The 27,370-nt window shown below is 47.6% G+C and overlaps 1 protein-coding gene across 1 annotated transcript in view; it reads left to right on the top strand.

Moving 5' to 3' along the window:
• The window catches only part of SAMD3 (sterile alpha motif domain containing 3), a 101,395-nt gene that overhangs the window by 66,819 nt on the left and 7,206 nt on the right, over positions 1-27,370 (top strand). Inside the window, exons 7-10 of the mRNA XM_032772682.2 lie at positions 1,403-1,570; positions 21,369-21,578; positions 21,938-22,109; positions 24,799-24,881. Of these exons, the coding sequence (XP_032628573.1) occupies positions 1,403-1,570; positions 21,369-21,578; positions 21,938-22,109; positions 24,799-24,881 (633 nt within the window). The remainder of the gene's footprint in view (positions 1-1,402; positions 1,571-21,368; positions 21,579-21,937; positions 22,110-24,798; positions 24,882-27,370) is intronic.

Raw genomic sequence — 27,370 nt, 5'->3', positions numbered from 1 at the left:
TTAAAAGTTCAGAAGCAAGTGCTGTTCTGTGGGATGTGTAGCACTACATCATCATCTCCTCCTGTTTCCAATGCCAAGTTTAGATAGGGCTTTGGTACCTAGACTGCCAACCACCTGAAGTCTAGGCCCATTTTATAGATGGGGAAATAAGGCATAGAGAGGCTAAGTGACTTACCAAAGCTCACATAGAAAGTCTGAGGCAAACAAGGGACTTGAACTCAGGTCTCCCATGCTCTAAGTGAGTGACCTAACCACGAGGCAATCCTTCTTCTGGCTTTATTTATCCTAATCCTAATTCTACAGGCTTTATTTATTTTGGTGGTGTTCCTACGTCTCAGAAAATAAGAATAATCTGATACTTTGTAACTGCGGCAAGCGGTGCTGGAAATAGGGAGACTTATTTGTGTATCAATTTTATACATTTGAGTGACTCCTAGAGCATCTCTCCTTTCAGCCAATTTAATACTTGCTCAATTTTGTAACCTTTTATTGCAGAAATGTGAATAATATGATAAACAGCAACTCTTGCAGGAAGGATTTACAAACTGAGTCATTAATCCAGTTGTCAAAATTAGCATAATTGTCTTGGGTTTGCCACTTTTCATATGCTGCTCAAATACCCCAGTATTGGGAGTGGTATAAGAACTTATTTAGAATAGCTCTCTTTAAAAACAGCAAGTGGAGACAGAACTTCCACTGGGACTTCCTCCTTCTATGCTAAGTATTTGGGGTGATGGAATGGGGAGTCTCATTGAGGCACAAACAACTTGGATGGTTAACTCATTCATTCTAAAGGAAGTGCTTGTAAGTTAAAAGAGAGCCTCAGTAAGATATGACTGCTCCAAGCTGGGTCTTGACTATATCAAATGAAAAATCAGGTGTTTTCTCCACATTTTGGTATGCTTCAAATATGAAGTTTTATGTTACCATCTCGTAGAAGTCAGTACACCACAGATATTTCCAGGGAAACTTGAGTTGGGGCAGGAGATTTGGGATTAAACACAAGTAAACAGCAAAGAGCTTCAATCAGTAACTTTCACCATCTTTTAACATACAGTCATTTTTTCTCTCTTATGCTGCTAGGTCATATAAAGCTACAAAATACTAATTTGATGGACATTGGTGATATTAGGAGGCAGATATGACAGAGTGGCATTCAAACTGCAGCTTGTCTGTTTTCTGGCCCATACTGCAATTGCCTGCTTTTCTTCGGGACAGCCTCTGCGAATTGGGTTTAGGTACCTAAGTATATAAACTGTAGGTGCAGTTAAAGAAGCTTGCTAAAAATTTGTACCAATCCTTGTCAGTTTTTCCTTTGTCTAGAAATAGTAGATAATGACCTGCTTTGAGAGAGTGGCGCAAACTCCTGATGGATTCTAATGATGATGGTTTTTTTATGCAGTTGCTATGGAAACGAGCCCTTAAAGATCGCTTCAAATATGTGCGGAGACCAATTGAAGATGATGAGCAGGTTATAAGGAACAAATGCAAGTTTGGTCACAGGCGAGGACAGACAAAGAAATCTTCTGCTGAAAATAGATGTGATGAAATCCAAATGGTGCAAATAAAAGTAAGTTTTCTGGTTCCTGTTAGAAGGGAAAGTTAGTCCATAAATAACTTGAATGGGAAATATGTACCCTTGGCTCTACGGTGGCAGTAAGACACCACATGCAGAAGTAGGAGTAGCCTCACCCTGCTTGGAGCTAGCTGTGCATTAGTGGTGCTCTTTGGGCCAAAGAAGAAGCAGTTGGGGCTTCTAAACTGTGGCAGGATGGTGGGGTTAGGGGTTTCTGCAGAGACGAGCGATGCCTGCTGAGAGTGGGGGGCACAATTTAAAGGTTCACCCCCCCAACAGCATGAGGCATGCCCCCCCTTGCCCTCAGTGGCCCCTCCCTGCAGCTCCCTGGTGTTAGCTCCACTTGGAGAGGCAGCAGCAAGCAGTTGGGAGCTGCAGGGAAGGGCTGCTGCTTTAGCTCCATGGGAAGAGACAGCAGCAAAGGCTCCCAGCTGTTTGCTGCTGCCTCTTCCCACATCCGGAGATTCCAACTTGCCAGGTCCAGCAACCGCCATGCAGGGAGGGAGCCTGAGGCACCATGTGACTGAACAGGGCCAGCAAACCCTGGCAAAAATATGTGGGGGGAGGGGAGGCAGGGAGACAGTCTCTACGCAAAAGAATAAATGGACACAAATCTGACATCAGGAATCATAACATTCAAAAACCAGTGGGAGAACACTTCAGCCTCTCTAACCATCAGTGACGGACTTGAAGGTGGCAGTTTTGCAACAAAAAAACTTTCAAAAACAGACTCCAAAGAGAGACTGCTGAACTCAAATTAATACGCAAATTAGATACAATTAACTTAGGTTTAAACAGAGACTGGGAATGGTTGGGTTATTACACTAATTGAATTTATTTCCCTATGTTAAGTTCTCCTCACACTTTCTATGGGTCATCTCAATTATCATTTCAAAAGTTTTTTTTCCTCCTGCTGATGATAGCTCATCTCAGTTGATTTGTGACCCTTCCTGTTGGTATGAATACTTCCACCTTTTCATGTTCTCTGTATGTATAAATATCCCGTCTGTGTGTTCCATTCTGTGCATCCGAAGAAGTGAGCTGTAGCTCACGAAAACTTATGCTGAAATAAATTTGTTAGTCTCTAAGGTGCCACAAGTACTTCTGTTCTTTTTACAATTTTTCAGTCACTAGGTCCAGCCACAGCTGAGCCCTCTGTGTTAATTAGTGTACGTGTATATTTGAGCAGATAATTGGTGCCCTTATATCTTCACACGATAGTCCATCTGTGGTATGTTAGAAATAGTCTGTGTACTAATGTATAGGATACATAGGTGCTTATGAATATACATATGCAGGTGTTGCATCTTTCTGAACTGAATTCTCTATTTATAGATGAAGTCGTTACTGTCAGGTAAGTGACATAAAGGGTGTTAATATTGATGTATACACTGTCATGAATGCGTTGTTTCTATTATGCTTTGCCAACTCTAATGCCACTTATAGTGATGCTGCTGTTGAAAAAATACAGTTAAACCACCAAGTTATATCATTATTTTGAAAAAGACACATAATCAAATGTTTGGCCTCCAGCTTGATCTATATATTTCCCTCCTTGTATCTGTTTATGAAGTGTAGATGTTTCATTGGAGGAGAAAGATGGGGATTTCTTTTAAACAACTTCTATGTAAATTGTAATCTGGGGTTTGTGGATTTACTGAAATTTTTAATCCAAAAATACATCTTGGTTTTGGAACACCCTAAAATCTATTCATTCCCTTTTTGGAGCTTTGCTTGCAGGTATAAACACATCCCCACTTCTGCATGTTCCAGTTGAAAGTTTTTGTACTTGCAAAAAACAAGAGGCTAATATAAAAACCTTGTTTTCTATGGTTAGTCTTGGGCACTACGTAGCGGAGAAGGTGCAGGTTGCCCTTTCCCTGTGTTCATGCAAAAGGGAGCCTTAATTTGTCTGCTATTACTTGGAAAGTACAAATGTAGCTCTTCTAATAGTACTAGCCGGCCCAGAAGGGCTGTCTCTGGTTAGGGTTCTAGCCTCACACCTGCCATGCCAGCAGGGGAATATGGTGGAGTGCATGCTACACCTTCCTGACAAGAGGAGAAAGAGCCACTGCTGCCTGTACTGCAGTGGCTTTCACAGTTACACTGCTTTCTCCCTCTATTGCCCAAGTGCTTAGTTGCTCCCTCTGACACAATGCTCAAAGCCATTATTTAGCCTCTGTTTTATAGTTTATGAGGAAGGAAAAAGATCTCTAACATGAAGGAGAATTTGTTCAGTAGTCTTAATGTTATGAACGTTTGCTACTGGCAAATTTCTGCTGTTCTGTGACGACCTCTTCCATTTGGAATGAGGGCAATGGGATGTGTAGGTCTCCCTCAGGGTAGCCCTCATTTTAATTATATCATTTCTTCTTTTTCTTACATGCCACAGAAGTTTTAAATGCAAAAACTAACAGTAGTGCAGCCTTTAAGGTTAAGAAATCATGATAGCAAAATTAAGAAATCATAATTTATTTTAGCTTTTATTTGATTTCTATATATTAATAAATGTATCTGGCTCAGCTCCCTTTGACTATGATTTAGACATTACAAATGCACACTTTAACAAGATGTTTATTAGCATCCTTTTTGGCAAGAGCTTTGTGTATATTTATTTATACGAACATACAGAAAGGCACCCATCCAAGGCACTGGGCACCATGTCATAAATTAAAATAGCAGAATACACATCCTTGTTTCATGTCTTTACAGAAGCTAATATTCTTCAAGTGCTTGCTCATGTCCATTCCATTCCTAATGTGTGCACGCCCACGTGCGCGGCCGTTGGAGATTTTTGCCTTAGTGGTATCTGTAGGGTCGGCTGTGATGCCCTCCTGAGTGCAGCACTCATGCAGTTGTGTATTAGGTGCCGCTAGCCCTAGGCCCTCTCAGTTCCTTCTTACCGCCTGTGGTGGTTAGTCAAAGCATCTTTTCCTTGCCTAGCAAAGACTAGGTCCAACCTTAGGGTCTTGTAAGTAGTTTATTAGTGTTAAGTAGTTGGTAAGTGTAGTTAGAAGTTAGAGTTTGATCGGGGACTTTGCCCCATGCAAGGCATGCACCGATCTCCGGGATTTAAGTCTTGCTCGGACTGAAACAGGCCTATGCCTGTAAGGGACCCCCACAGCAGCTGCCTGAAGTGCTTGGGGGAGTCATATGTGAAGGACAAGTGTTGCATTTGCAATAACTTTTGAGCCAGGACCCAGAAAGAGCATGACATCCATCTGAAGGCCCTTGTCATGGAGGCTGCTCTCTGCCCGGCTTCTGAGCCTTCCTGCCCGGACTCTACCCCAGTACCTCAGCCTCGGTGCGTAGCACACCCCAGCACCGGGCTCTGCCTGGCACTGCTCTCCGTCACCGGTGCCCAAAAAGAGGGCCAAGAAGCATGGCTCCCCGGCACCAGGGAAGAAAGCCATGGGGTATTGTGCCTCCCCATTCAGTGCTGGTAGCCCCCCAAGGAATCCACCAGTGACTCCCAGGAGTGGTGTGGGACCCAGACTTGTGGCAGGGCTGACACCTTCCCAAGCTCTCCCAGCGCCTAGAGAGCAGAGACCTCTACCAGTGCCACTGGAAGCGGCAAAGGCTCCCTGTGAGGTCAAGCCAGATATCAGGACCCCCCCCCCAGAGGGCAGTTGAGCGCTGCTGATTCCCAGAGCTGAGGCAGTGCTCTCCAATTCCGTACTGCAGATCTTCGGCTTTGCAGCCCAGTTCCTCTCTGGCTTGCCCAAGATTACTGGTACCACGATCGTGGTCTCCGACCTCTCAACGTGGGTTGCCTAGGGGGAGGCACAGTGTATCGCCGGCACTGTTCACTCTCCCGCTGGTTGTCTTCTTGGCGCAGATCCTCACCCCCCACACCGTGGGAACGATCTCTGTCACAATACCAGTCCCCCAGCCCTGGCCCTCATCCTCCTATTTGATGTGTTGGTCTCCAGCGGCGATGATTAGGTGACAGATGCAGGCATTGACGGCCCTGCTTTTCCTCCTCATTTAGCCATGAAGCAGCCATGCCGTGAGATGCAGGGAGCTCAGTGCAGGATACAAAGTGTGACTGTGATTCTGTATGAGTACGTTGGAATGGAGAGGAAGAGGTATGGGAGGCTGAACTGACAGCATTAGAAGGTCGAAGAATCACACTAGGGCAATGAGAATGAGCTTGGCTCGATCTGCCTTCAGCTTGAGGATGACCTGTGGGATGATTGGGATCCAGGGGAAAAGTGTACAGGAGAGCTGACTGAGATGGAAAGTGTCAGACAGGGACCCTGGACTGTGGCCCACTCAAGAACATAACAGATAATATTTTCTGTTGTCCCTCATGGCCCTCAATCTTCAGAATGCCCCACGCTGTGAAGATGATCCAGAGAACACCTGTCTTCACAAACCACTCGTGTTTCAGGGGAAAATTCCCGATGAGATGGTCTGTGAGATGATTCTGGACCCTGGGCAAGTGGTTGGCTGTCGGAGATCACACTCTCTTTGATGCAGAACTGCCACAACCAGTTTGCCTACTGGAATGTGCTCCTCCTTGCCTGTTCATATACTACATTATGGTGGTATTGTCGATAAGTATCTGAACCACTGAAGGGAAGCACCATACACTGGAAGTGTCACTCACTACAATGAACTGAAGGAATTTTCTGTGGCTTGGCAAAATCATCACATGAAAGCGTCCTGAAGGTCCAGAGCAACAAAGCAGTCATTCTGAGACAATGCAGGGACGGTGGTTGATAGAGTGACTGTTCAGCACCTCATGTATTTGCTATATTTGTTGAAGCCACGAAGGTTGAGAATGGGTCTTGCTCCTCCCTTGGATTTTGGCACCAGAAAGTACAAGGAATAGAAGTTGTGACACCCCCCACCCCCACCACGTGTTCTGGTGGAACCTCCTTCACTGCCCCCAAAGCCTGTAGAGAGTGAACCTGCTTGAGGAGCAATATCTCATGAGAGGGATCCTGGAGGGAGCAGGGAGATGGAGAGGAACTGGATGGCATAGCCCAATCTGATGATGCTTAAGACCGAGCCTTCTGTGTGATTGAGCCCCAAGCATTGTAAAAGCAAGCCAGCCTGTACGCAAAGAGAGGGGATGGGGAGAAGGGAGCAATAACTGGAACACTGCTCTGGACCAAGGAGTAAAAATGGGTGCTTGGGGGGTGCTGGGGCAAGGCATATTAACTGGTCAAAACCTGGACCAGAATGTGTCCTCCTCTGGGACCTGTGTTCCTTTCTGGGGTAGTTCTGCTGTCTTGTGGGAGGGAAAGTCTTCCCAAATGTGAGCTACAGAGGATGCTGTTGTTGACCACTATAGGGGCATCTCTGCACTGCCACCATATACACCCCCTTGGACCATAGGGCAGCTCTAGAGTCCTTGGAGGAGTGCAGAGTCTCGTCTGTCTTGTTCGACAAAATAAATTCTGCCATCGAAGGGCAAATCTTCTATGGCCTGTTGTACATTGGAGTCAATGCCTGAATTCTGCAGCCAGGATGCCCTTTTCATTGGTTCCCACTGAGGCCATCACTCTGGCCAAAGTATCCGCGACATCTAGTGCAGACTGCAAAGAAGTCTTACCCACCAAGCAGTCATTGGTAATAAATGCCCCAAATGCCTCCCTTGAGGCTTCAGGCAGCTGGTCAGCAAACTTAGACATAGCTGTCCAGTTCACAAAATCATATTTGGATAGAAAATGCCTGCTAGGTACCAGAGCGCGTTGGCAAGGAAGAGGAGGTTAAAGCACTACATTTCCTTCCTTTTGTGGGTTTAAATCAAGAATGCTATTGAAATATAGGTTATTAGTCAGTAATGAAGTGCTCTATCCTACCATCATTGCATGCTTGTAATTCCAATTGTTATTTAATTGAGAGCAGCACATATGTCAACAGCAGAGCAGACCCTTGCGATTTCACTGCTATCTTAGTTTTATGACAATGACCGTTGTTAGCAAAGAATCGCAGCAGGAGTGCAGTATATTTAACTACAATATGCTTGTGGATGAATAGTTACTTTCATAGCCAAGCTGGCTGAAAGGAAAAAAATGGCTGTTTGATTTATGCTTATTAGGTATTCTCCCACATCAAATGCATCCGTTTAGATCTGAGAGTGGACTTAAATCTGCTCTGCAGGTCTTTATCGTTCCCCATGGTTATGACCAGGCAGTTCAAGGTCAGATTTGAGTAAAAAACCCTCAAATCCCTGCGTTTCTCTATGCACTTCGTGGTAGGTGGTACTGAAGCCGGCATGCTCCAAGGGGCTCAAGGAGCACATTGTTAATAGGGAGGGTGACTCTCCCAGGGACAGGTGGCTGCAGGAACTCTGCTTGAATACCCAGGGAAGCAGCCAGGCAATGCAAAAGGTCCTGGTATGCCTTGGAATCCTCTGGTACTGAAGAAGAGGAAGAGCCAGATACCACAGAATCATCTGGCGATGAAGACAAAGCAGTTAACTGTGCCAGATCTGGATTCTTCTTCAGGGCTGGTGGACCTAGATGGGACGACTCTGGAGGCTCCACAAGGGGAAGGTTCACCGGTGCCTGGGCCTGCAGCAGATCAATGATCACCACCACAGGCCCGCTTGGTGATTTCAGCTTAGAGCAAGATGAAGGCTGGGACCTCTGCAACTCATGAGTGCCCCATGGATTCTATGGAGACCACTGGTTTGGATAAGGTGTTGGTGACCAGTACTCCTGGGAGAATTCTGTACCACTTTGTGTATGCAGCATTCATATCCCCCCACAGATTTCTTTGCTTCCCCGCAGAAAAAGGACTTTCTGACAGGGAAGCAAAGGGAACCTGCAAGAATGGTCACGCACCCCTCCCCAGCAGTGCTGGTGCATCATTTTGGGCGCCCAGGGCAGCTGGCAGATAGGTAAATTACAACAGGGGAGGAGAGTGGGGTCCGGGATGTCCCTGCTGGTGGCTTCTATGCTGCACCAGGCTCATCTGCTAGTCTAGGCTGGGCTGGGGGAGGACAGAACTTCCTCTTCCCTGCAAGGAGCAGTCAGGACGGGGGCTGACCAGCCCCCCAAAACCTCCCGGGCTGCAGGAAGCTCCACACTGCCACCCTACCCGCCCTTTCCTGCTCCTCATCCACCCAACCCCCGTGCATCTCGACTTCCCCATACCAGATCCCCCGCTGAGCCTCCTCTCCAAGCCTCTACCTCACCGGACCTCACCCCCTGCACCTGGAGTCCCCCTCTACTCAAACCCTACTGCTGAGCTTCCACCCTCCTGCATTTGAATCTCCACCCCTGCACCCAGACCACCCCCCTACCCCCTCTGCACCTGGACCTCTCCATCCCACTGAGCCCCAACCAGCTGCACCCGGACCCTCACCCCACAGAGCTCCACTCCCCCAGCATCCGGAGTCCCCTGCTGAGCCCCCTCACAGCCAGACCCCCCTGCTGAGCTCCATCTTCCCACAGCCAGACCCCCTACCCCTGCTGAGCCCCAACCACTTTCCCCTGGATCCTCGGCAGAGTCCCATTGCCCCTGCACCTGGAACCCCTCAACAAGCCCATCCATCCAGATATCCCCCTGCACCCTCTACTGAGCCACTCACACCCAGATTGCCCCACTCAGAACCCCCTCATCCCACACCTGGATCCCTCCACACTAAGCCCCTCCACATTTGGAACCTGATGGGCTGAGCCTACCTGCCCATACCTGGTGCAGAGAGGCAAGGCCCCAGGGGTGTTTCTGGGGCAGGCCCTGCGCTTGCGCTGTGTCAGGGTCAGGTGCAGCATCATTGCCGAGTCTGTCTCCTGGGGAGAAGGGGCTGCAGGTTGATCAGCTACCTGTGCAGTACATGGCTTTTGCTACCCACTGCCATGCTGGAGTCTCCACGTTTATTTATTGACAAATAAAATTTGTAGTTTTGCAGAATTTTAAAGAAATGTGTGCAAAATTTTCAATATTTGGCACAGAATTCCCTCAGGAATCGTGGTCGGTAGGTGCTAGGTCAGGGGTCACCGTCCCGACCATGAGATGAGCGCCAATCCTGGTACCCACAGTGCTACATGAGCACCTCCCTCCCCCCCTCCCCCCCCCCGATGTGGGTTAGATGATGGACAACTGAAGGAGGAAGATCCCAATGTGAACACCAAGGAATTCTGGGCTTAAGGGGACAAAGGTGGAACCAGTCCTGAAGGTGCAAGGAGCCAGTCTGACTTGTCCATAGCCCAAAATGAAGAGGGAGCAGGCACTCACGATGGAGATGGTACAGCTGGCACCAGGTATGCTTCTGTTGGTTCCAGTGTTTGAAGTGGTGTCAGTCCTGAAGTCGGCAGCGGTACAGAGGTAATTTAACGGTGCCGAAGTGGAGGGTAGTAAGTGCCACCACAGTGACATTAGCGCCACAGACAGCAGGGGTGCCAAAGTCGTTCCTATTGATAAGGTGACTTGTGCTGAGCCCAGCACCAGCCCCATTTCCACTGACTGTTGGTGCTGAAAGACTCACAAGTTCAGTGGCTCTGCCAGCCAACGGGGCTATAAATGATTCAGCCCTGGCAAAGTCTTGGACCCTGGGAGAGGTTGGGATGGAAAGGCAAAGGAGGTCTGTTCCTGGCTGATATGCCACCAGTGTGGAAACAGCGAGTGGTGGCATTGCCCTTGTTGGTACTAAACTCAATGGACACCCCTGGGCCATAATCAGAGTCAACGGTACAGGGTCTCTGACCTCCCTGAATGGTGCTGGGGAACGGTTGATGAGATCTTCTCCATCCCATGGGTCAGCACTCACTCATGCTGACCTGCACTCCTGGAGGAAGTAGACAAGTCCCCACATGATCCGGAGCAGCTATGATCAGTCTTATGTCACCCCTTCCTTGTCACATTTAGTGGAGAGCAACTCCTCCATCTCTTCGGAGAGGCACCAACTCCAGGACACAAAGCAGCAGCATTCTCAGAACTTGAGGGTGACCTCCGACTCATCATAGGTCTTGTGCTGAAAAAGGCCACACAGTCTGTTCAAGCAGGTGCTGCTTTAGATGAAGATCCTGACTCCATTTCATGAACTATTTGCAAATCTCTCCAGCACAGAACGAACAATATTTAAGCCCTGATGAGGGCATCAACAGGGAAACACTTACACTAAAGCTAACAAACACTAAATGTAACTAACACTATACTAAGAGTACTAATTAACTATAGACAACTAGAAAAGTCACTAAGAAATAGAGAGGTTGTGAGGGTAGAAATCTCACGCAGCTCCAACTCCAGCCACAGGCGGTAAGGAACTGAGGGGGATTGGGCGGCACTGCCTCATATAGCTAGGGGTTGAGCTATGGCCATGAGGCATGAGTGCTGTCCCTCCATGGGTACTGGTAGGCAAAATTTGCCAGTGCGTGCATACAGTGGTTCCAGTGTACCCACAACTAAGTGGAATACATGGCTGCATCTACTTGAAGAAGAAAAGACGGTTACTCACCTTTGTAACTGTTGTTCTTTGAGATGTGTTGCTCATATCCATTCCAGTGGGTGTATGTGCCGTGCGTGCACGCTCGTCGGAAGACTTTTACCCCAGCAACTCCAGCGGGCCGGCAGGTCGCCCCCTAGAGTGGCGCCGCCATGGCGGATGATATATACCCCTGCCGGCCCGCCCGCTCCTCAGTTCCTTCTTGCCGGCTACTCCGACAGTGGGGAAGGAGGGCGGGTGTGGAATGGATATGAGCAACACATCTCGAAGAACAAGAGTTACAAGGTGAGTAACCGTCTTTTCTTCTTCGAGTGATTGCTCATATCCATTCCAGTAGGTGATTCCCAAGCCTTACCTAGGCGGTGGGGTCGGAGTGAGAGGTCGCAGCGTGAAGCACGGCAGAGCCGAAGGCTGTGTCATCCCTAGACTGCTGGACCAGGGCATAGTGGGAAGTGAAGGTATGGACGGAGGATCAGGTCGCCGCCCTGCAGATTTCCTGGATGGGCACGTGGGCAAGGAAAGCCGTCGAAGAGGCTTGAGCCCTGGTAGAGTGCGCAGTCACATGGCCCGGAGGAAGGTGAGCCAAGTCATAACAGGCCCGGATACAGGATGTCACCCATGAGGAGATTCTCTGAGATGAGACAGGCAACCCCTTGACCCGTTCTGCTATGGCAACGAAAAGCTGGGGGATTTGCGGAACGGCTTGGTTCGCTCTACATAAAAGGCAAGTGCCCTACGAACGTCTAAGGAGTGCAGCTGCTGCTCCCTGCGAGACGAATGGGGTTTCGGGAAGAATACGGGTAGGAAGATCTCCTGGTTGACATGAAAGGCCAAGACTACCTTGGGGAGAAAGGCTGGGTGCGGTCTCAGTTGCACCTTGTCCCGATCGAACACCGTATATGGGGGCTCTACTACGAGGGCCCGCAGTTCCGACACCCGTCTAGCGGAGGTGATGGCTACCAGGCACGCTGTCTTCCAGGAGAGAGAGAGGAGGGAACACGTAGCCAGCGGCTCAAACGGGGGGGACATAAGTTGGGACAAAACCATGTTCAGGTCCCAGGAGGGGGCGGGGCGGCGAATCTGGGGGTAAAGATGCTCCAGACCCTTAAGGAACCTAGTCACCATAGGGTGAGAGAAGACGGAGCGGCCATCGCTCCCCGGGTGGAAGGTGGAGATAGCCGCCAAGTGAACCCGGAGAGAGGACACCGCCAGGCCTTGCTGCTTGAGGGCCAAAGGTAATCGAGGATGTTAGCGATGGGAACCTCGGTAGGGAGGAAGCGCAGATCCGTGCACCAGCACGTAAAACGCTTCCACTTGGCCGAGTACGTCACCCTCGTAAAAGGCTTCCTACTTCCCAGGAGCACCTGCCTCACGGGGGTAGAGCAGCGCATTTCAGACCTGGTCAGCCACTCAGGAGCCACGCTGTGAGGTGCAGCGACTGAAGATCTGGGTGACGGAGCCGGCCGTGGTCCTGCGTGATCAGGTCCAGGTGAAGAGGCAGGGGGACAGGGTCGGCTACAGACAGGTCCAGCAACATGGAGAACCAGTGCTGCCGGGGCCACGCCGGAACGATCAGGATCAAGCGGACCCTGTCCCTGCGCACCTTCAGAAGGACCTTGTGGATTAACGGAAATGGGGGGAACATGTAAAACAGGTGCATCGCCCATGGAATAAGGAAGGCGTCCGCAACCGAGCCCAGTTCGAGACCATGAAAGGAGCAGAACGTCAGGCACTTCTTGTTCCTGCGGGACACGAAGAGGTCCACCTGGGGACATCCCCACCTCTGGAAGAGTACAAGAGTGACGTCTGGGCGAAGGGACCACTCGTGGGAGAGAAAGGACCTGCTCAGACGATCCGCCAGCGTGTTTCGAACCCCCGGGAGAAAGGATGCAATGAGGTGAATGGAGTGGGCTATGCAGAAGTCCCACAGCCTCATGGCCTCCCGACACAGAGGAGGAGACCTCGTGCCACCCTGCTTGTTTATATAGTACACCGTTGTCGTGTTGTCAGTGAAAACCGAAACACAGCAACCTTGGAGCTGCTGATGGAATGTTTGACAAGCAAGGCAGACTGCCCTCAATTCCCGCACGTTGATGTGGAGGGCTAGTTCGGGAGGAGACCAGCGGCCTTGGGTCTGCAGGGTTCCGAGATGAGCTCCCCAGCCTGAGTCTGATGCGTCGTTGTTAGGGACACCGAGGGCTGGAGCGGATGGAATGGGAGCCCCGCACACACCACGGACTGGTCCAGCCACCAACGTAAGGAGTGTAGGACATCCTGAGGAAATGTGACAATCGTGTCCAAAGGACGTCTGGGCAGACGGAGCTGAGCAATGAGCCAGGACTGGAGGGGCCTGAGGCGGAGCCGTGCGTATCCCGTGACGAACGTGCAGGCTGCCATGTGGCCCAAGAGAGCCAGGCAAGTACGTATTGAGGTCAAAGGTGCTGCCTGCAATCTGTGGATGATGGCCGTCAACGCCTGGAACCGCAACAAAGGAAGAACGGCTCTGGCCAGAGTGGAGTCCAGAATGGCGCTGATAAACTCCATCCTCTGAGTGGGGGTTAGAGTTGACTTCTCGGCATTGAGCATCAGGCCTAGGCTTACTAAGAGTCTCCTGACCATGCGGACATGAGCGAGGACTCGCTCCTCTGAGGGTTCCTGGATCAGCCAGTCGTCGAGGTATGGAAATACATGCACGCGACTGCGGCAAAGGTAGGCGACGACTACAGCCATGCACTTGGTAAACTCTCTCGGGGTCGTAGAGAGGCCGAACGGGAGGACCGCAAATTGATAGTGACGGCCGCTGACAACGAACCGAAGGAACCTCCGGTGGGGCGGGAAGATGGCTATATGGAAGTAAGCGTCCTGCATGTCGAGGGCGGTGTACCAGTCTCCGGGATCCAGGAATGGGATAATGGTCCCCAAGGATACCATACGGAACTTCAACTTCACCAGGTATCTGTTGAGCTCTCGCAGGTCGAGGATAGGCCTGAGGCCTCCCTTGGCCTGGGGAATCAGAAAATAACGGGAATAGAACCCCTTGCCCTTCTCGCTCTCTGGAACCTCCTCTATGGCCCCTTTGCCGAGGAGCGTTCGCACCTCCTGGAGGAGGAGTTGCTCGTGAGAGGGGTCCCTGAAGAGGGATGAGGGTGGGGGGAGGAGGGTGGGTATGAAACAAACTGTAGATGGTATCCAAGCCGCAGCGTGCGGAGGACCCAGTGGTCCGAAATAAGCTGGGACCACGCCGGGAGGAAGAATGAAAGACAGTTGGAGAAAGGAGGAGATGGATCCGTAGGAGGAACTGGTATAGCGCCCTCGGGCGCACCTTCAAAATGAGGGCTTTGGGCCAGAGGAAGGCTTGGAGGAACCTTGGTTTTGTCCTCCCTGATTGCCCGATTGCCTACGCTGGCCATTCCTAGTCCGCCGCCTGGCGAAGTCTTGTCTTTGCCTGGGCTGGGGGTAAGGCCTGGGCTGTTATTGAGGCCTGAAGGGTCTGCGTTGGGTGACCGGTGTATGCATCCCCAAGGCACGCATAATGACCCTATTGTCTTTAAGGCTTTGCAGCCAAGGGTCAGTTTTGTCCGAGAACAGGTCCTGGCCCTCAAACAGGAGATCCTGGATGGTATACTGGAGCTCCGGAGGAAGGCCAGAGACCTGGAGCCAAGACATGCGGCGCATAGTAACGCCGGAGGCCAGAGTTCTGGCGGCCGAGTCTGCAGCGTCCCCATGGCGCTCCCTCTTGTTCACAGATTGAACGACGAGGGAACACGGGGGCGGGTGAACATACAAATATTCGTAGCCCTTCGAAGGGACCATGTATTTGCGTTGCACGCCACGAGCAGCAGGGGGAACGAAAGCCAGGGACTGCCAGATGGTCGTGGCATTGGCTTGAATGGTCCGAATGAAGGGAAGGGCGACACGAGTGGGCGCATCTGCCGACAGTATGCTCACCACTGGGTCCTCAATCTTGGAGACCTCCTCAGCCTGTAAATTAATGTTCTGCGCTACGTGCCTGAGGAGGTCCTGGTGTACCCTGAGGTCAAGTGGAGGGGGACGGTGGGGCCCGGCACTCGATGCCGTCATGCCGGCGGAGGATGAGAACGAGAGACCTTGAGCAGGATGTGGCGATCCGCCTCCCCACTCACAACATAGCAGGCCACAGAGTCTTAGCTCGGCGCTCTGTCGCGCGAGCACTGTGTCCGACTCGGTGGGTGCAGGGTCCAGCTGAGAGAACTCTCCTCGGAGGGGAACGGAGCAGGACGGGGAGGAGGCCTCCCCGGACTAACACCTGTGTCGGGAAGCAGACGAGACGCGGAGGGAACTTGCAGGGCCCTGGGCTTGGTGGTAGGCGCCACAAGGAAGGGGGCTCCAGAATCACACTGCTAAGGACTCATGCTCCCTGCTGGGTCTCGGAAACAGAGCGCAGGCTGTCAGCGTCGGGTTATTGCGGACTCTCCGTGCGGTAGACTATGCTGCGAGACACACGGCGCACGGACAGCGAGGGGCCCGAGCGGCGAGTGTACGGATCCACACTCCTGATGGTGAGCGACTCCTCGTGCCGATGACTCGGTCAGCATACGGTGCCCGGGTGGCTAACGCGTAGCCTGCGCACGCAGCCCGGGCCCGGGAGGATCCGACACGATTGATTTCAACAGCGAGAAACTGCCGGGGCTGCCGTCGGAGGTACCTGGATCTGGACGTCAACACGAAACGCTCCTCGAGTCACGTGCCGTAACGAATGGTCGAACCTGAGCGGTGCCAGGTATCGGGCCGGCGTGAAGATGACCTACGCCGCGAGTACGACGGTACCACCGCGGAGAGCGGGTGCGGACTGAGCGCGGCGTCTTGAGCGAGACCTCCCGGGACCGGGAGCGGTGCCGGGATCTTGACGGTGATCGGTGCTGACTCGGGGAATCCAGGGACGTTGCCCGCATGGCATTGGCTTGCCCTCGTTGAAGAACCCGCACCGGTGCCGGGGTTGGGGCAGCGTAGGCTCCGGCAACGCGATGAGGTCCCTGCCGAGGAGAATGTCTCGGGCTAGATGGGACCACCAGCTCGACCCCAGATCTTAGCGGGAGCTGGAGGGACCGGACTCGACGGACCTCCGGGCCAGAGTCACGAAATCCCTGGCACGGCAAGCCGCGGCCGGGTCGGCGCCGGGTGCTCCGTCCGAGCCTCTTAGCTGGGTGGAGGACGTTGACAGTCTTTTCCGGGGCCGGGTGCCGAGAAGGTCGGTGCCGGCGTTTGCGCGGCCCGGAGTGGTCGGTGCCCGAGGACGAAGGTTAAGCGCGCTTCCATTAGAGAATCTTGAGCGCTGATCTCGCTCCTTCTTGGTCTTTGTCTGAAGGCCTTGGCAAATTCGGCACTCTCCAGAGATATGCGATTCCATGGCACCTTCAGGGCAGGCGCGGTGGGGATCGCTAGTGGGCATCGGCTTCTGGCGGCCAAGCGACGGATTGACCCGGCGAACCAGGCATGAGCCGCGCCGGCGTGGGGGAGGGCAGAGGCCCCAAACCCGCGTAACTATACACAACAAGAACTATTAACTACCACTATTCTATACTTCACTAACTATAACTAAAACTATAATTAGAACTAGAAAAATGACGAATAAGGAGAAGCTAGGGACGTGGAGGACAGCTATGCCACGCTCCACAGTTCCAACGACCGACACGGCGGTAAGAAGGAACTGAGGAGCGGGCGGGCCGGCAGGGGTATATATCAGCCGCCATGGCGGCGCCACTCTAAGGGGCGACCTGCCGGCCCATTGGAGTTGCTAGGGTAAAAGTCTTCCGACGAGCGTGCACGCGCGGCACGTACACCCAGTGGAATGGATATGAGCAATCACTCGAAGAAGAACTCAATTTGTCCTTGTTCATGCTGGCCAGCCAAACCATGTTAAAGACTTGATTGCAGTAGACTATGCATAAGCATCATTCTTCTAAAAAGTTTAAATGTCACTGCAGACAGGGACTGTAAACTGGTACATGCAGATAAATAGGGATCATTACTTCTCCCACTGAATGACATTCACCTTCCTGTTGAAATGGCTTCTCATTTATTGTAACAATCATCTTGTGACAAAGTAAAAGGTAAAGGGAGAAAAAGAAGAAGGGATCTTGAATAGTCAAGCATTTAGATGAGACTGAGTCCTGATTAATAGCTCATGGACTGTTTTTCATTTGTAAGAATGTATTTCACAAATATATCTTTAAGAAAAAATGATCTGATGAAATATACAAGTTCTGTAAAAAGGCAGTTATATATGGAACATTCTGTTACAAGCATGGAGTTAAATACTTTTTTCAATAAAAGCAAAAAAAGTTGATGTTAGATAATAAGCTCCTGATGGTAGAAATTATTCATATAGCCTTGAACCAATGCCAGGTTTCCCATTCTATCAAAAAATCTCAAATTTGGTATGAATAAAACTCTGCTTAAAAATACCTAATAAGCATAAATCAAACAGCCATTTTTTCCTTTGTACTTTCAGCCAGCTTAGCTATGAAAGTAACTATTCATCCACAAGCACATTGTAGTTAAATATACTGCACTCCTGCTATGATTCTCTGCTAACCATCCTCATAAAACTAAATATAGCAGTGAAATAGCAAGGGTCTGCTCTGCTGTTGACATATGTGTTGCTCCCAATTAAATAACAATTGGAATGTGTTGCTCCCAATTAAATAACAAGCGTGCAGTGATGGTAGGATAGATCATTCATTATCGACTAATAACCTATATTTCAATAGCATTCTTGATTTAAACCCACAAAAGGAAGGAAATGTAGTGCTTTGACAAGTCAGAGCATTTTAAGTCAGTGTTACTGACAGTGCATAGGGAGGAAGGATTCTCACAGCTGCCAGCTAAGGGCCTGAATACCAGCCCAAAGCTCGTTATGAATTAGGTATTTCCTTGCGCTAGCATTTTCCACCCTCAAAGGCTACAGATATTACCTAATAGTACCTCTCATCAAAATGCACATACCTGAAAACTCCACAGGTATTAAGTGGGTAACGTACTATCTGGATGGAGGCTGCTATTTTAATAATGCCAGCCAGAAATGCAGTTCCTTATTGCCTATGAGGATAGGAAGACCAGGGCTGCAGCCTGAGACATAGGGAAACAGGAGTGTTCTGCTGGTTTTTCTAGGTAAGTTGAGGGCTTTGGGTAGGTGTGTGCAGCTATATAATACTTTTTGCCTAAGCTGGAGATAGAGTTTAAAATTCAGAATAGCCTAAAAGGAGAACAGAACACTCCTGTGGCAATATCGGTCTGACACTGCAGCTGCTGCTTAATTATTTCACATTCCCATGTTTATGGAGACCACTTAGAGCATCTTGAAAGAAAAAATGCTTCAGGGCTGAGTCGTGCTTCTTTTCTCAGGTAAGCAATCTCACCAACTTCAGTGGGATGACTAGCATGAATAGAGTGATCGTGATTTTGCCCTCTGTCACGTTTTCCAGTAGGTCAGGCGTTTACACATTTTTATGCCATTGCAGTGTTTGTTCTAATTTGTGTTGTGTGAGTTTAGTTCAGCTAGTGGAGTCAGTAACTAAAAAGGCTCTCATAAATGCATAGCCATCTGTGTAGCAGGATCCACGCAGTCAGGGGTTTGGCTGTGCTTGCTTTGATAGTTGTGAATGAAGATTAAAATGCAGGGAAGGTCACAACCTAATCCTAGTACTTGTTGCCTAGTCTATGGCCACATCATGCCACACTGAGTCCATTCTGCGTCGTGTGTGATGGGACTGTTGGGAGTATTTGCCTCTCCAAGAATGAGCAACTGCAGCACAATTCAGGTGATTGAACAAACTGCTGGAATTCTGCACACACACCCAAAAGACACATCACTGGCACCAGTGCCACTTGGAGTTGGAGATGTCACTCACATATCCTCATGCGTGCTGGTTTTTTTTAACCACTGTTCTTTGTGCTGCAGCCATGCTGAAGAGTGAGGGATGGGTTAAAAGTGCTTAATAAACCCACATGTGTATATAATGGCTGACAAACACCCCTTCAGCTGGAATGCAATTTTGTGATTTAGAAACAGATTACAGGGAAAAATGCTCCTAAGTATTTTAAATATGTATTACCATTCTGAACGTGCTAAAATATAGTTCCAGCAGCAGTGTGCTTATTTGACACAACTGCAGATGTCGCTGTGCTTGCAAACTTCTGGTTACTAAAGATAACAAAGCTGGTTGTGTTGGCTACCTGCAGCAGCCAAATTGTAATTCCATAAACCGCAGCTGTATCACAAACTTTGGGCTTTATTTTCAATTCCCTTATGCCTCCCTTCATTTCTCCTTCTCTGTTCATGTTCCTTCCCCCTGCTTCCCAATACCTACCCCGCTTGCGATGGGTAGATGGGCTTCAAAAGAGAACCTGCTGCCTCAGGCAGGAGCTGTTCTTTGCAACTACACTACTACAGAACAGTTGAGCCCTTAGCAATTACTATTGCATTCAACCCTGCTACCAGTTTGATGAGAAAGGAAGAAGGGAGGTGGGACTGAAGAAAGGGGAAGGAGCAGCTTAAGGGAATTAAAACTCCACCATGTTACATGCCAACATCTCAAAATTCTGGGAGCCACTAATAAAATAACGTATGGTATTTGAAACTCACATCACATCTCAGGTTCTGTCTATTGCCAAGCTGATGATTCAGAGTTTAAGGTTGTTTTAATGATAACTGTGCAATTCTATACTTTTGGAGAGAAGTATTTATAAAGTGAAACCTGAGCTGTAAATTTCCAAGCCAATCATTTTTGTCTTGCGAGCTCTTTCCTTGAGTAAATTATAGATTCTTTCCACCTTAACATGATAGGTTTACAAAGGTATTTTTCCTGGGATACAGAATATAACTCTCTATGTTGCACATACAGACAGATCTGTGAAGCACTCTGGCATCTGTTAGGATGACTAGTGCTATATGAATGAAAGTGGTTGTTGGCAGATAATGCATATAGTTTGAACCTCCAGTAAACCCTTGAGGGTGGAAGACGGTGGGTGTAAGCTTATATGAGTATTGACCAGCTCCTAAAGCCTTGACTACACTAGTGTTTTGGGGAAAATTTCCCACCAGTGGGTGGTAACAGTGGGATTGATTGTATAAACTGATCCCTGATTGTTTTCTCATTACATCATCTAGATGACATGGTGGTGGCGATGCCTGACCTGTCTAAACATCTTTTCATCACTGTGTTCCCATCATTAAGTTGCACCAGTGGGAGACCTACTGGAAAATACTAGTGTAAATGCAGTTTGAGGGGTAGTTTTGATCAGTGGCTCTTTTATATTCACCTCAGGCTCATTTCAACAGACATTTCACTGGTTTCCTCCAGTGAAAGCTAAGTAGTTCCAGGCTGCTGCGTTTATTGCTTCTGATGGCAACTGCTCCCACTAATTATAGGTTTTATAACTCAGTAGGGGTGGCCTGATAATTTTTAGGAAAACCGTTAGTTATGTCTACAACTACAGAATAAACAACTTCTCCAGAACACCAACAAGTAAATTATTTAAATTGTGGTTGCCATCAGAATTGTGGCTCTCCTCTCATTTCTTTTTTAAAGTTATAAAGTAGACACGGTGAGAAACCCATGAAAAACTTAAGTCTGGGGGATCTTTGAAAAATGTCTTTAGTAAAATGACACTACTTCATTCAACTGAAGAGCAGTTCTGCAAACATTTATTTGTGAGAGTAGTTCTATTGATATCAATGGGACTGCTCAGGTGAGTAAATTGTTGTGAGAGTCTGAAGGATTCCCTCTCTCCCTCCCCCCACCATGTATATTCTTAGTTGTATCTACTTTTAATTATTAAGAGGCTGGGCCTGAGCAGTATTAGCTATGCACTGCTAAAGGAGTGATCTTGCATCATCAAATTGTTTACTAATTTCCAATGAGCTACACACCCACTAAAAAGGCAGTGTGATTGTGGAAAGATCACTGAGGGAGTAATTTGAGCTCAAGAAACAAGAAGCAGAATCGAGTCTGATTTTCAGAATCCAGGTGGAGTTTGCAGGGGTGGTAGTTAGGAAGTGGTGAAGCACTGGACTGGATTACCTAGGGAGGTGGTGGAATCTCCTTCCTTAAAGGTTTTTAAGGTCAGGCTTGACAAAGCCCTGGCTGGGATGATTTAGTTGGGGATTGGTCCTGCTTTGAGCAGGGGGTTGGACCAGATGACCTCCTGAGGTCCCTTCCAACCCTGATATTTTATGATTCTATGAAATGTCTCCATTTGTAAACTGAACACACTTAATCTGAAGATTGAAGCCCAATAAACCATGCCATTTTTACACGACAAATCATGTAGGTCCTCCAGCAGGAAAAATACTTCTGGGCTGTATAAATTCTGTAGAGAACTCACCATCTGTTATTGTATTGCTGACAGGAAGAGATTGTTTATCTTGAAGGACATGACACTGAGACGGATGAACATGTTATCTGGTTTAAGCAAGAATATATGAAAACAGAGAGGAACTGGGAAGAAGTTGATAAAAGGATGAACAAGACATTAGAAATGCGAAGAAAGATGATCAGTAACAAAGCACCTTTGAAAGAGATTCTCCAACTCTTTCCTTTCTTAAGATGTCCTTATGAGGTAATGGCTTCAGTAACAGTATTGCATGTTATGATCTAGATATGGGCAAGATGGCACGCGTGGGAGTCTCTACTGAATGTTTTTAGTAAAGCAGCCATTAATATTCAATTTCTCCAATAACCCACTAGTAAATGTGTGTTCCTGCCCTGGCACTACTTCAAAATATTCACTAATTAGTACTTTACGCATACCATGCACTATAATATCATGCGGCTATTGTATATACTTTTAACAAAACATGAAATTTTTCTCCTCAGGAAAAAAAATTGGAGCTAGTCTATTAATTGTCTTCAATGTGTGCACCTCAGAGTTAATTCATTTATTTTGAATACTGAAATTAAATTTTCCTCTTCCTTCAGCTTTTTAGGGAGTTCCAGCTCCTTACACACATGGATATTTATAAGAAAACAGTTGAAATTTTGGAGATTTATTCAGAAAACATATTGACTTTGTACTCGGTGAGAAATAATCCAATTAATGTGATGCTGCGAGAAAATCTGAAACAGCACACAGAGGAAGACATTCTGAAATGTCAGTATAAACAGTCTATGCATTATTTGTCTGAGTTTTGTAGTACATAATTGTCCAGGCTGCTGTTACTAGATTATCTTCTACTTATCTGTAGAAAAAAACCCCAATTTAAAAATGTATCTGGGGCTGGTTGAAAATATATTGGGGTATGGGGGAATTACCAAAGAGAATATAAATCCATTAATGGGGAGGGGAATTAATTATTTAAGTGAATGAGATTTTATTTCTGTGTCTAACAGGAAAAGAAAAATTTGAATAATCGGTAAAGAAAGAAATCCTACATAATAGCTACTGCAAACATGCAGGAAATGAAATATAGATATGTGCCTGTTTATAGCCTAGGTAATTGGCTAATAAACTTACTGTAGCATTGGCAAACTAGTTTTGAAAAACCATGGACAATTCTAGAGGCTCCAAATGGAGAAAATCATGTGTGGAATACCTGTTGTCTAAAAAGGAAGGAAGTGATCTTGGAAATTACTGTTCTTAAGGTTAAAGTCTGTTCATAGTGAAATAATGGAAAGAAAAGTTACTTACTAATACCTAGTTCAGGTAGATTGCCTCTGCAGATCCACATGCTTTCCCACATTAGTGAGGCAAGATTCCTAAGACTGGGACTTTTCAGCTTGGAAAAGAGATGGGTAAGGGGGGATATGATAGAGATCTATAAAATCATGACTGGTGTGAAGAAAGTAAATAAGGAAGTGTTATTTATTCCTCGTCATAACACAAGAACTAGGGGTCACCAAATGAAATTAATAGGCAGCAGGTTTAAAACAAACCAAAGGAAGTATTTCTTCAAACAACACATAGTCAATTTGTGGAACTATTTGCCAGAGGATGTTGTGAAGGCGAAGACACTAACAGGGTTCAAAAAAGAACTTGATAAATTCAAGGAGGGTAGGTCCATCAATGGCTATTAGCCAGGATGGGCAGGAATGGTGATTACCTGTTCTGTTCATTCCCTCTGGGGCACCTGGCATTTGCCATTGTCAGAAAACAGAATATTGGCTAGATGAACCTTTGGTCTGGCGGTTGGAAAAGCAGCCATGTGAGAAAACACTTGTACATCCACAACTATTTGGATCCGTGGGTGCAAACTGATTGCACTCAGTTCCTTTCCACTTCTCTCAAAACCTTCATCTAGAAAACTAGAGTATGGGAAGGAGAATGGAAAGTGTGGCTCTGCAGAGGCAAGCACTTCAACCAATTCCTGTAAGTACCCTTCATTTCTTCCAGAATTTCATCTGTAGCCCCCTTCTTAGAGCTAAGACAGAAGTACTCCTCAAACTAGACTGTTCTCCTGAAGCAGGCACAAGCAGGGGAGGTCAAATCCAGGGTAATGTTCTAGGATTGTGCAGTTCTCTTTAAGTAGCAACTTTGTAAATCTTGCTTTTCAAAAATTAAGGAACCATGCCAGTGAGGCTGGTTGTTTTTTGTTTTACTTACTATAATGAACACTCAATCACTCTGCAACCCCAGGCAGACCAATCACTCTGCAATCCCAGGCAGACGACGTCTTCGAATGCACAGCCTAATTCATTAGAAAGCCTTTTGATGGAGATACGCTCCTACATTAACCTTAAGGCAGTACAAGGTACACAGGATTTTAAAAAGGGATTCTCTTTAAAACAAAACAAAAAGAAAGTCAAAACTCTCATCATCATCTAAGTAAGTTGTGAGGCTCCTAGAAAACTGGGAGAGGAATCAAGTGATTTTTTTCTCCTGTGTAGACCAGACCTAACACCTTAAAGGAGGAATTTTGGGTGGGGTGAAGAGCTTTCTTTTTTGTGCAAAAAAATTGCAAATGGCATATACTAGTGATGGGAATATGTCTAATGCCACCCTTCAAGAAACCTAACTGTTTGTGATTTGAGAACGGAGAGGGAAAATGTTATTTTACAATACTTAAAACAGGTGGTACAAAATATTTTTTTTAAAATGCATTGTAAGGAGCAATCCTGACTTGGCAGTAAGATGGCCTAAATCAGGGGTTGGCAATCTTTCAGAAATGGTGTGCCAAGTGTTCATTTATTCACTCTGATGTAAGGTTTCACATGCCAGTAATACATTTTAACATTTTTAGAAGGTCTCGTTCTACAAGTCTATAATATATAACGAAACTATTGTTGTATGTAAAGTAAATACGGTTTTTAAAATGTTTAAGAAGCTTCATTTAAAATTAAATTAAAATACAGAGCCCCCCGGACTGGTGGCCAGGACCCAGGCAGTATGAGTGCTACTGAATATCAGCTCACATGTCACATTCGGCACGCATGCCATAGGTTGCCTACCCCAGCCTAGATCATTTAAGAGGGCTCTTCCTTCATTGACTTCTGGAGGAATTTGCACTTGTAAAATCATTTGATTAAAAAGAAGCAACCTGGAATTCTTACTAGAAGACATTAATGAATTCGGAAGAATCTTAAATGTGTGGCTCTAGTGTAAATACGCTCTTTTTGAAAGTAATTGCCTTTATGTTGGGGAATCTAGACCACAACAGAAGGTGCAGTTTACTCTTTAAGGTGCTTTGGAATAGCAATCTCATAAGGAAGCAACAAGTCATCGACAACCAATCTTATAATTCACTGTTAATACTGCATGAATCTCCATCTATTCTTGAAGGATGCTAGTACGGTAATCAAATATTTTCATTTTTAATTTAGTAAAAAATCTTTGCTTTTGACAGATATGAAAATGACTGCCACATGCCTACTTCTACCAGATGTCTTTGGAGATGATCCCAGTCTGTTTGTTGCTGTGAATGAGGAGGTAAATAAATGCATCCGTAGAGGCTAGCTACACTGCCAAACAAACTAAAATGCTGCTCCATTTTCAGCCACGTGTATTAAATTTAACGTCCTGGTTTTAGAAGCACATCTGCCACACATAGTTTTTCATTTTTTTAAATATTGGTGTGCAATATCTGAGGAAATGCCACATCACATGGCAGCTAGGGGCTTTTAGAGGAGTGTGATCTAGTAGTAAGAGTGGGGATAGACAGCAATCCTGGTCTCTCATCCTGATTCTGCCACTGACTCCTGATTGAAACAAGTCACTTAGGCCCAGATCCTTGAATTGCTAGGAACCCAACTCCCATTGGTTCCAATGGAAGTTAGGTACCTAAAGTACCTTTTGGATCTGGCCCTTAGGCTCTGTGTCTGTTTCTTAATGGTGACATTAACCCATCTTTCAGCCAAAGGTCTCAAATAAAAGACGGTTACTCACCTTTGTAACTGTTGTTCTTCGAGATGTGTTGCTCATATCCATTCCAGTAGGTGTGCGCGCGCCGCGTGCACGTTCGTCGGAAGATTTTTACCCTAGCAACACTCGGTGGGTCGGCAGGGCGCCCCCTGGAGTGGCGCCGCTATGGTGCCGGATATATACCCCTGCCGACCCAGCCGCCCTTCAGTTCCTTCTTGCCGGCTACTCCGACAGTGGGAAGGAAGGGCGGGTTGTGAATGGATATGAGCAACACATCTCGAGAACAACAGTTACAAAGGTGAGTAACCGTCTTTTTCTTCTTCGAGTGCTTGCTCATATCCATTCCAGTAGGTGTCCCAAGCCTTATGTAGGCGGTGGGGTCGGAGTGAGATACTGCAAAATGCAAAAGCGCCGAGCCAGAGGCTGCAGCATCCCTTGACTGTTAAACCAGGAGCATAATGCGAAGCAAAGGTGTGGACCAAGGACCACGGAGTCCGCGCGAGAGATTGCGTGGGTAGGGACACGAGTCAGCAGGCGGCAGACGAAGTCTGAGCCGGTAGAAGGCATAGTGAATGTGGCTTGGGGAAGTGAGCCAAATATCATAACAAGTGCGGGTGCACGTATCACCCAAGATGAGATCCTCTGAGAGGAAAACCGGTAGTCCTTTCCTCCGGGGTCTGCTAAACCGCGACCAGAGGTATGGGCGTCTAGAAATTGGTTTTGTCCATTCACATAACTGCGAGCGCATGTACAGACGTTCGAGAGTGGCAACTGTTGTCCCCATCGCGCTGATGTGGGAAAACGAGAATGGCAGATACCACCTAGGGAGGAAAAGCGCGTCGTGAGGACGTAACTGCACCTCGTCTTTGGGAAAATAGTGCATGATGGGACCACCGTAAGAGCCCTGAGCTTGGGAGACTCGTCTGGCTGATGTATTGGCGACGAGGAAAACTGTCTTCCAAGACAGTGCTATGGCAACGAGCAGGATGCTAACGGCTCGAATGGGGGAAGACATAAGTCTGGTTTAAAAACATGTTGAAGGTCCCACGTTGGGGCTGGGCGGTGTGTACCTAAGTGTAAGCGCTCCAAGCCCTTGAAGAACCTCGAAACCATAGAGAGTGAGAACACAGAACGATCACCTCAGCCCTAGGAGGAGGTAAAGATGGCTGCCAAGTGTACCTCACGATGACACCGCTTATGGCCCCTTAGCTCTGTTAGGTGCCACTTCGAGAGTGTCAAAATAAAGGGCTATTCGCAGACCTTCAGCAGGTTTGCAGTATCAGACCTTCATGCCTCATTCACCACCTGCTTTACAATCTCTGTTAGAATGAAAACCGCTTTCCACCGGCGACTCAAGGCACGATGACTCCAATTGGTTGACGTGCTTCCTCATCATCGCTCTCCCATAGTCAGTGTCGATCATTACAGCAGCACACTGTGAGGTGAAAGAGGACCGGCAGGTCCGTGGATGGCAAAGTCTGCCGTGGTCCTGAGGTATGAGGCGTGGTGAAGGAGTTTGTAGAGAGAGATGTATATAATAAGTGGTCAGGTACCGGTCTAATTTGTTGAGCGTTTACGAGAGTTCGCACCATCATGATTTCTTGTCGTTCCTCAGTGGTTAAAGAGAATAATTTAACTCACAGTCAGCGCTATAATAACCTTTTCGGGTAGCGTTGAAGATTCATGATTGGTCATGTCTCGCGCCTTCTCAATCTTACTCTCATCTGCTCGGATACTAAACAGTGAACACCTCGCCAGTTGTTTTTAAATCTCTTCTGTTTAGGACATATTGCTACCTTTTAATATTTTTTGTTGCTCTCCTCTGACCATTTTTCCAGGTTTGTCCACATCTTTCCTGATTTACAATTACTCCAACTGAGGCCTTATCGGTGCTGAGAAGATCTGGAAGAATTTACCTTCTCGTGTCTTGCATACCACACTCCTGCTAACCACTACATCAGAATATATTTGCTTTTTTTGCACTAGTATATGCTACCAGTTGTTCTGACCATTCATTAGGTTCGCTGTGCGAAGATCAGACTATGAGAGGTCCCAGA

This window comes from Chelonoidis abingdonii, chromosome 3, assembly GCF_003597395.2.
Source record: "Chelonoidis abingdonii isolate Lonesome George chromosome 3, CheloAbing_2.0, whole genome shotgun sequence".
In the NCBI taxonomy this organism is placed as follows: Eukaryota; Metazoa; Chordata; order Testudines; family Testudinidae; genus Chelonoidis; species Chelonoidis abingdonii.
This window is presented reverse-complemented; position numbering and strand designations above follow the sequence as displayed.